Genomic DNA, 10,270 nt, shown 5'->3' on the forward strand with positions numbered 1-10,270 from the left:
CGGGGGCGGGCGAGGAGCGGAGCGGATCGCGGGGACCAGGCGAGGCGGGGGCGGAGGCGGGGAGCGAGCCCCGCCGACTGGAGAGGGAGCTGGCGGCGGGGAAACCAGGACTGGATTGGGGGGAGAGGAGGCGAGACCAGAGAAGGAGAAAGCCTGGCTGGCTGGATCAGCAGGAGGAAAGGGAGGAGGGCGAGGGCTGAGGCCGCCCAGTGGGATGCGAAGCGCGCGGGCCTGGAGGGCGACGTGGGCGGGCCGGGCCTGCAGGGGCGAGGGTTGGGGGCGGCGCCGGGAGGACAGAAGTGGGCGCAGGATCCTGAAGAAGTCGCTGAAGAGTTCCCCTGGCCAAACCGCTGGAGCGTTCGTCGCTGGATGTCCTTGGTCTCGATGTGGACCATGCGTCCAAACAGCGGGCCGAGGCCGCAGGTTCGGCTTCCACACCGGATCAGCAGCTCCTCGCACAGGCAGCAGCGAGACAGATCTGTGTCCCTGCTGTTCTCTTCCCACCTGGCCCCATCCTGCCTCTCCCTGAGGCACTGAAAAAGTGGAGGAGGAGTCGGGCCATATAGTTTAAAAAAAAAAAAAAGAAAGAAAGAAAAAGAAAGAAAAAAGACCAAACAGCTTCAGCCAGGCGGTTCTGCATATTCCTGCACCCAGCACTGGGTTCAGAGCCATGGGGATCAGAGCCATGGGGATGGGGGTTGGAGAGGACTCCCAATTGCCAGTGGATAGGGACATTCCCAGAGTGTACTCACTCGGAAAGAGAGAAAAAGTAGAGGGACTGGTCAAGTGGCCCCAGCCAGGGGGGAGCTGCCCGTTCCCAAAGGGTTTTAGAGCTGGAATTGTACATAACAGGAAGACGTATCCAGGAGAGAGGAAAATAAATGGCCATTAAGAGGTGTGAGCACCTGGATAAAAACAAAGGCTGATGTTGATTAAGGCTACAACTGGCCACAGCAGACAGAAGGCAGGGTGGGGGTGTCGGCGGCCTTCACACACACACACACACACACACTCACACACACACACACACACACACACACACACCCGCTCAGGGGCCAGCTCACCTCTCCTCATGGGCTCAGACTATGGCCAGGGCTGGTGTCCAGGCAGCTGTTCTGGAAGGTGGAAGGCAGAGGTGCTGCCTTAGGAGATGGGGGGGTGGTACTGCAGCATCTGGGGCTGAAGGGATCTGGGGCTCTTGTGTAACCCTGTTCCCAGCCCCCTTGAAGCAAGGTAGGAAGCTTGCCGCTGCCTTCCTCCTCCACCTCTTTCAGGCCACAAGTTCCCTGCCCTGATTTCCTTGTCTTAAAGCTGCTGCTGCCTCAGCTCCCCAGGTAACACGGTGTAGCCCCAGGAAGATGACACAGGGACCGCACTGCCCAGCCCATGCCCCTGAGTCTCCCTCTTGAAGAGGGGTCATCTCAGCCACGTGAGCCTTCCCCAGCCTCTTCAAGGTCACTGTGTGCAACTAACCCACAGTAGATGTGGGACTGAGATTCAAGACCTGCACTTTTCCCCTTTGCCCTGGAAGCAGAGCAGGTGCAAGGGCAAGAGCGGGAGGGAGCTCCAGAGCCAGTGGCCCCAGCTCCTGTGTGGCCTGGCATGGTGGCGCATGCCTGTAATCCCAGCACTCGGGAGGCTGAGGCGGGAGGATCATTGAGAGTTCGAGACCAGCCTGGGCTACAAAGTGAGCTCACGGCTAGCCTGAACTGTATAGCAAGACCCTGTCTCAAAAAGAAAAAATAAATAACAGCCTGTGTGATCCTAGCCTGGTATTGTACCAGTCTGAGCCTCAGAAATACTCACCTGTAAAAGTTACCTGAACAGGTTGCTGTGAGTAATGCAAAATCATGTGGGGAAAAGGGTTAGCCCAGTCCGTACAGACAGTACTTGGTTAGAGGGAGCTGCTGTTACCGGACTGTACTGAGTCTTAGCCTCCCAGGGAGTGTTTACCATCACATGGGCCACTGGTGGCGGTTCTCTGGGCTGGGTTCCTTGCTGGCTCTGCTCCCTCAAAGCTCTGCACTTGGGTCAGAGTCAGGTGCAGAGCTCCCTGGTCAGGTATGTGGGTTCTAGGAGGGGTCTTCACAGGCCCGCTGTGAACAGTGGGAGAGTAGAGTGTGCCAGCTGGTGCCAGGGCTCCCCACATGGGCAAGGATGTCAGGACTGAGCCAGCAGGTAAAAAAGCATGTTGGGGAGCTGCCAGCCGCTAATGGGAGTGATTACAGCCAGTCTCCCCCAGGGGAAATGCCAGCCAGCAGCTGACAGGAAGCTGGCTCCAGGTCCCTGCTCAAGTCAGTAAATAGTTGAAGAAGGAAAGCAGCTGATCAAGGCAAAGAACTTGGACTCTGCAGGGCACACGGGGAGCCTGTCTCCACACCCTGCCCCTCCGGTCCTCCTTCCACACACTCTGCTCTGGCTGGCTCCAGGAGACACTGTCAGCCCGGCCCTGCCCTCACAGGGGACTTGCTCCGTGGGTGCAGTCCTTGGAAGTTACCCTGTGCGCTTCGAGGGAATGGACCATCAATCCATCGGATGAACTGTGTCAGAAATTCTTTGGCCCAGTTGCCTTCCGGCCTGAGCCCCTGAATAGCAAGACATCTGTGATGAGAGTGAGAGGTGAAGGTACACAGTGGAACAAGTTAGGGGCTGGAGTACTGGTGGAGTTGCCTCCTTGCTGTAGCCAGCCACACACACACACACACACACACACACACACACACACACACACACACACACACACACACACAGAGCCTTTGTGGTGATAAAAAGAGGAAAGATAGGGCCTGGGATATAGCTCAGTAGCACAGCACCTGCCTGCCAAGTGCAAGGTCCTAAGTTTGATTCCTCGTACCAAAAAAGAAAAAGAAAAAGAAAAAGAAGAAAGATAAAAATATGTTCTCATATATAAAGTAATTCTGGGGCTGGGGATTTAGCTCAGCGGCAAAGTGCCTGCCTGGCAAGCACAAGGTCGTAAGTTCGGTTCCCGGTACCGGAGAAAAACCAAAAAAAAAAAAAAAAATTAAAAAAAAAATAAAGTAATTCTAAACATCCCACAGGGGTCTAGAAAAGGAAAGAAACACTCGGTCAGTGCCCCAGAAGCACACAGGGTCTATGCTAGATGCCTTCCATATAATACCTGGGAACACACAGCCAGTGAAGGGCAGTCAGGGCTACGCCTTGCCTTCTGACCCCAGCCTGCTGATTTCACCAGCTACCACCTCCTTCTTTCACAGACCCAAGCTGCAGCAGCTCATAGGCATGCGGGGGACAGGGCCAAACTAAACAGGTTTCCATCAAAAAATGACTTCTCCAAGTACCTGTTAAGTGCTGGGCACTGGATGAGGATAATGTTCTTCTCCTCCGGGAACTGCAAGGCCAATTGCCCTCCGCCCTCCTGAAGGCGCAAGGGATGCAGGAGGGAGGAGAGGGAAGCCCGGGGGGTGGGCAGGGCCGACCTTGCCTGGGCCGGAGCCGGCCGCTCCTTCCCATCCCTTCTCTGCTCATTGTCACTGCCTCCCGCTTTCAGAGCAAGACTAGAGGACAGGTGGCAGGGCGCCGGCAGCGGCTGTGTGCAGCCCACAGATGCTCCCTGTGGGAACGAAAGATGAGAACGGACACAAGCAGAGGCCACTGGGTCTCGGTTCCACAGCCGCCGCCTCCGTTGGTCGGAAAGAGGGGAGCTAGCAGGAGCCCACGACTGAAGCTGGAGGATTCCACGCAACTGCAGTTCATGAGGAACGTGACCACTCCGAGAGCCCTCTGAGGAGGGACCCTGCTTCTGCTGTGCGCTGCCACGGAGGTCTCACGGTGATGCCCTCAGGGACACGCCAGAAGCGCATGGAATCTCCGTGTGTCAGGCCCTGGGTTAGGTGCTGCGGTGCTTGCAGGAGGGAGCAAGCAAGTTCTTCATCAGAGGGAGTTAGATGGATAAGAATGAAACATAACAAAGTATTATGAGTGACAGGACCAAATTCTATACAGGATCCAGAAGAGGTGCAAAAGCAGAGCAGGTCAGTAAGGGCTTCACAGATGAGAACGCTTCGAAAGGATAAGCGGATGTCGGGGGGGCAGAGGCAGTGAGCACACTGAGGCCAGGTGAGCAAAGGGGCAGGTGTGGAGTCACAGGCCTCTGCGGAATTACTAAGACCCGGCCCAGCTTGAATTTGAAGGACAAGAGCTGATGCAAAGAAAGGCAAGGCTGAGGGCAGGTCACAGTGGGCCTTCTGTGCCTGGCTGAGCTTGGACTGCACTCAAAGAGAATAAAGGACTCTCGGGCCAGGGATACAGCTCAGTGACACAGCGCCTGCCTGGCAAGCACAAGGTCTTGAGTTTGATTCCCGGTACAAAAAAAAAGAGAGAGAGAATAAAGAACTCTTGAGATCCTATCTCAAAAAAAACCAAAAAAACCAAAAAACTCCGTGACAAAGGGGCCCAACTTCACTGAGCAGTCTCTGGAGCAATTCATGTCCCAGGACATTGTATTAAGACAGCAATCAATCAATTAAAAAAAAAGAGAGAGAGAGAGCAATCAGCAAAGAATTAGCAAAGGTGGAACAGCCAGGAGCTGAGCACAGTTTGGAAAAGAGACCCCAGCTGAGGCCATAGGTGCCCAAGAGCAGAAAGAAGACTACACGAGGGCCAGGCATGGTGGCACACACCTGTAATACCAGCACTCAGAAGGCTGAGGCAGGAGGATCGTTGCAAGTTTGGGACCAGCCTGGGCTACAAAGTGAGCTCAAGGCCAGCCTGGACTACACAGTGAGCTCAAGGGCAGTCTGCACTACACAGTGAGACACTGCCTCAAAAACAAAAACAGAAAGTATCAGAGCTAGCTGAGTGTAGTGGTAGTACATGCCTATTATCCCAGCACTCTGGGAGGCTGAGGCAGGAAGATCACAAATTCAAGGCTAGCCCAGGCAACTTATTCTCTTTGTAAGACCTTGTCTACAAAGGAAAAACTAATCAGAACTTTTAAAAAGTCAGTGTTTAAAAAAGGATCAAATTTCAGAGCATTTCAGATGAACAGATTAGGGATACTGTATCACACATGACAAAAATAACACTAAAAAGGCAAAGAATAAAATAAAGCCACACAGAGAAGCTGAAAGAATAAATGTGATCCAAAATGTAACCGCAGATATTGTAAAATGGGAAGAAACTTCAAAAGGAAAGAGAAACTGGTTTAGGGGAAGGGGAAAAAGATGGAAAGGAAAAACAAAAGGAAAAAAATATACAAGTATATACAAAAGATAGTGAAGATAGTTGTGCTGCTGATTTCTCTGAGTTCATTGAAGGGAGAGGTCTGTGCTAATATTGTTTGGACAATTAAATGCTGATATCCTGTACACTAAGTAACTGATTTGAAGATAACAATATGCAATGTGTTGACCATTGTTACCCTTCTATCATATTGTTTCCGAATTTGGGGTTTTTGTTTTTTGTTTTTTGTTTTTTGTTTTTTTTTGTCTTTTTGAGACAGGGTCTCACTATGCAGTTCAGGCTGGCCTTGAGCTCACTTTCTTGCCCAGGCTGCTCTCGAACTCACAACGATCCTCCTGCCTCAGCCTTCCGAGTGCTGGGATTACAGGTGTGCACCACCACACCCGGCTTGGGGTGTTTGGTTTTTTTTTTTTTTTTTTTGGTTTTATGTTTTTTGTTTCTTTTTCTTTAAAAAAAAGCAAAAGAAATAAAGCCACACAGAAATAAACTTTTCTTATTGAAAATAAATTGGTATAAATCTGAAGTCGATTCTGGTAAACTAATATGTATAAACCCTTGAGCCACTAATAGAGAAATAACTCAAAATGTTGCTTAAAAATCATTAAAGGGAGAGTGGGTAACCTGCGCCCTCTGCCACCGGCCACTCGGCTGGATGAAGGGGGCCGTGAGCTGGAGCTCAGACTGCTGGAGGTGACAGGAAAAGACAGGTAGAGCTGGACCAGCAGCCTCAGGGCTTTGGGGGCACAGAGGCAGACCCAAGAGTGCGTCAGAGCCGAGGGCTGTCCTCAGACAGCATGGCAGTGACCTAAAGGGGGCCCTCGGGAAGCTCCTGGATGAGGAACTGGTGACCCTTCTGCAAGAGGTGGACACCGAGAGCATTAAAGCACCAGAGGACAGCCAGAAGTCAAAGAGCAGGAAGTCAACCCCGCAGAGGACTTAATCCGAGAAGGTGAGACGGCCGTTTCTGGTGGTAGAGAGGGGCAGGATGGGAAACTGGAGCTTTACCAGAAACGGCCCCACCCATTCAGCTGGAGGGCTAATGAAAAGAGCCTTCTATGCTCAGTTAGATGGTTCAATTCTTTTTTTTTTTTTTTAATTCCAGGAATCAAACTCAGGGCCTCATGCTTACCAGACAGGCACTGTGAGGTTTTTGTTTTGTTTTGGTTTGGTTTGGTTTTCTGAGACAAGGTCTCGTTATGCAATTTAGGCTGGCCTTGAACTCATAGCAATCCTCCTGCCTCAGCCTCCTAAGTACTGGGATTACAGGCAGGTGCCACCACACTTGGCCTTCAAATCATTTTGAAGATGTGTACACAGCTTCTGAACTGAACTCATACTATCGCACATAGACCCCAGTGTTGATTATCAGTTCAGAGTCTGTGGCCCAGGAACAGCTGACAGGATTGGCGTCATGGCAGTATCCCCAGATGGGTCATTATACATTGGTGCCTTGTGAGGGAACAACTGACTTTGAGGAGTACAGTCTGAGGAGGTGAAGAAAGGGAGTGAGTGCTCTGGAATGATTCTGGTCCAGGGAATCGAGCTCAGGACCTTGCACTTGCTAGGCAGGCGCTTGTGCCACTAAACTGTATCTCCAGCCCTCTGGAATGATTCTGAATCCGTAGGTCTTCTCCCGAGCACCAACCTATTTCTGTGGGCAGACATTAACATTCAGAGTTGGAACTCTCGGACAGCAGGACAGAACACAGTATGGGGGTGTGTGCAGACAACAGCCAGACAGGGCTCTGCAGCAGGACCAAGCAGTGTGCATTAGTACGAATGGCGCCATGTTTGTACCTGGAAAAGAAGTGACTAACCTGTTGCCTGCAGTTACCTACTGTCACATTTGACATCACAACTGTGGCCCTGGGAACCACCAATAGTAGTGAAGCTCTGAGTAACTTAGCTCAAATAACAGAAGTGGGTTTTGATTGGCTGCTTTATCAGCCCTGTGGTTCTCTTTACTTTGGATGCTGTTTTTCTTCTCTGGTGGAGAGTGTTGGTGTTTTGCGGTTTTGGATGCCTGGCTTTGGCTTGGACAGTCCTGTAGCTATCTTTAGCCCAGTGTAGTTGTAACTGATTTTTTTAAAAAGGTGAGCCGGGCTTGGTGGCACACACCTGTAATTCCAGCACTCGGGAGGCTGAGGCAGGAGGATCGTTGTGATTTCGAGGCCAGCCTGGGCTACAAAGTGAGCTCAAGGCCAGCCTGAACTGCGGAGCGAGACCCCGCCTCGAAAAGAGAAAAAAAAAAAAAAAACCCACCACCCAAAAAAAAAAAAAAAAAAAAAAAAAAAGGAAAAGGAAAAGAAAAGAAACAGTGTTGATTTTTATTCCGTGTTCAGTAACCTTTTTTTGTTTTTTCAGTAATCTTCCTGTCTGGTAAGCTTTATCATTTCTGGATTTTTTTTTTTCACAATGCCTGAGCAAGTGTGTATAGTAGACAGGTATTATCTTTTGCTCTTTCCTTGCAGTTTGATTCAAAATAGGCTCGAGGGTTTGCACGGGGTAAAACTTAGGCCCGGGCAGTGTTGCCATTGCGCATGCGTAATGTACACGTGGGCGCCTACAGTGCTACTCTCTGTGGTATGAGCTTTGATCTCATTTAATGTCAGTTGATAAATGGTCTTTTAGGGGATCAAAGAAATATAGGGTGAAACTTGACCTTTTCTGTTTGCTTTAGCCTCGCTATGCAGTTCAAACTGGACTTGAAAGGGCTGGGGATTTTTAGCTCAGCAGCACAGCGCCTGCCTGGCAAGCGTGAGGTCGTGAGTTCGATTCCTGGTACCGGAAAAAAAACATCAAAACAAAACAACAAACTGGACTTGAACTCACTTTGGGAGACCGGGGATATAGCTCAGTGGCACAAGAGTCTGCTGGGCAAGCTCAAGGTCCTGAGTTTGATTCTCGGTAACAAACAAACAAACAAAAAAAAACAGAAACAAAAACAAAGAACTCACTATGGGGCCCAGGCTAGCCTCAAACTAGAAATGATCCTCCTGCCTCATCCTCCTGAGTGTTGGGATTACAGGCATACACCACCATGCTCAGCTATTGACCAATCTTTAAACGCAAATGTGTGTAAGCTGGGCGTGGTGGCGCAGGCCTGGAATCCCAGCACTCAGGAGGCTGAGGCAGGAGGATCGTTGAGTTCGAGGCTAGCCTGAACTGCATAGCAAAACCAGGTCTCAAAAAGACTCACATAAAAAAAAGTAAATGTGTGTAAAATATTTATTTGAGGAATTTACCTAACGTATAAAAATAATGGCCTTAACTTGCTATACTAGCCTACAGAGTTTTTGTGGTATCTTTCATTTTTACCAGTAGTAGAAAAGTGGGAAAGCAAGTCTGACAGCTTTGTAAGATCATTCTGGGGGGTTTCATTTTTCCCTATTAGCCGATCATGACCTTTTCTCCTTGCCTTTATGTTTTGTTTTGCTTTGGCTTGTTTGCTTGTTGTTTTGTTTTCTTGAGGGAGTCTTACTGTGTAATTCAGGCTGGACTTGAACTCACCTATGTTGTCCAGGCTGGCCTCAAACTCACAGTAACTCTCCTGCCTCAGTCTCCTGAGTGCTGGGATTACAGGTGTGCCCCACCACGCCTGGCTTCTCCTTGCCTGTATAAATGCTAGTAAGTAGCCTGTCACATGCCCAGTGACTGTGAAGAGGTTCTAGAATGTAGATGCCTTGTCCAGCTGTCTGAAACAAAATAAAAAACTCAGAGTTAAAAAAATCATTAAAGGATTGATATGTAAATTCACATAATAGAAAAGAAGGACCAAGTATGAAGGTGTGGTTTGGTGGTATAGAGTGTGCTTGGCATGTGTGAGGCCCTGGGTTCAGTCCCAGAAAAGGAGGAAGAAGAGGTGATGAGGTAGGAGGGAAGTGGCAGGGGGAGGGGAGGTGGGAGGGGAGGGGGAAGAGGAGCTAAAAGAGAACTACAGGGGTTGGAGGTGGGCTCCATTGTTCTGTTTTGGTTTTTCTTTGAGACAGGGTCTATCTAGTAGTTCAGACTGACCTGGACTCACTTTGTAGCCCAGGCTGGCCTCAAACTCACAGCAATCCTCCTGCCTCAGCCTCCCAAGTGCTGGGATTACAGGTGTGCCCCATCACACCCGGCTCACCTATAAATATAATAATATATCTAAAGGTATTCTCCAGAGGAGAGGGCCAGAGACTGACAATATACAAGTGACAAAAGATAGGGGAGATCCTTGTCCAAAAATGATCTAAAAAGCATGTAATAAAAGTTCCAGGAGGGAAAAAATAATAATGATGGAGAAAGGCAATAAAGACCTTTAGGCTGACAATTTTCCAGAGTTGGTGAAAGAACCTCTCCAATCCACACATTTTGAAATCACAATGAATCCTAAACAGGATCAATAGATATAAACATGCTCCATTGTGATGTAAAACTACAAAGTATCTACAAACACACAGAAAAATCAAGATCTTAAGGGAAACAAGACTAAAAAATAAGTTACTTGAAGAGAACAATTACGTAGACAGCAGACTTCTCAGAAATAAACAGAAGTCAGAATGCAACCAACTGTAGAAATAAAGGTAAAATGGGGCCGGGGCTATAGCTCACTGGTAGGGCACATGCTTCGTATTCACATGGCCCTGGGTTTAGTTCCCAGTACCATACACATACACACAAGTGAAAGTATCAGTATTCACAATAAATGTTCTAGTAAATGATAAGACAGGAGACTATATATTTTTTTTTAATGTCCAGCTATATACTTTACAAAAAATATCCCTGTTATAGTCAGGGATTGCAAGGGAATAGATTTAATACAGGACACATAGTTTATAGGATTATTTTATATTATTCACCCAAAGAGTCAAATGCAGAAGAGTGTAAGAGATCTGTCCACATGCTACAGACCCAAAGAATCCAGCTGAGGGCCTGGATCCCATGGCAATGTCCTCCACGAGTCCAGCGGGAGGCCTAGAGCACACAGCAGTGCCTCATGCAAGTCTGTGCCAAGGATCTGCGCTGGGAAGGCCCAGTGCCCAGTGGTGGAAGCTAGAAAGTCTGCACCAGC

The 10,270-nt window shown here is 49.2% G+C and overlaps 1 protein-coding gene and 1 pseudogene across 1 annotated transcript in view; one reads left to right on the forward strand and one right to left on the reverse strand.

Moving 5' to 3' along the window:
- Window positions 1-3,842, reverse strand: part of Cecr6 (cat eye syndrome chromosome region, candidate 6) — an 8,497-nt gene extending 4,655 nt beyond the window's left edge. The window contains exons 1-5 of the mRNA XM_013520012.1: window positions 3,810-3,842; window positions 3,464-3,592; window positions 3,321-3,397; window positions 2,460-2,601; window positions 349-533 (exon numbers count right to left, since the gene is read on the reverse strand). Coding sequence (XP_013375466.1) covers window positions 349-533; window positions 2,460-2,601; window positions 3,321-3,397; window positions 3,464-3,592; window positions 3,810-3,842 — 566 coding nt within the window. The remainder of the gene's footprint in view (window positions 1-348; window positions 534-2,459; window positions 2,602-3,320; window positions 3,398-3,463; window positions 3,593-3,809) is intronic.
- Window positions 3,843-6,518: 2,676 nt separating this feature from the next.
- LOC102026829 overlaps window positions 6,519-10,270 on the forward strand; it is an 11,950-nt pseudogene continuing 8,198 nt past the window's right edge.

Source organism: Chinchilla lanigera, unplaced genomic scaffold (assembly GCF_000276665.1).
Source record: "Chinchilla lanigera isolate Chin_1 unplaced genomic scaffold, ChiLan1.0 scaffold00053, whole genome shotgun sequence".
Classification (NCBI taxonomy): Eukaryota; Metazoa; Chordata; class Mammalia; order Rodentia; family Chinchillidae; genus Chinchilla; species Chinchilla lanigera.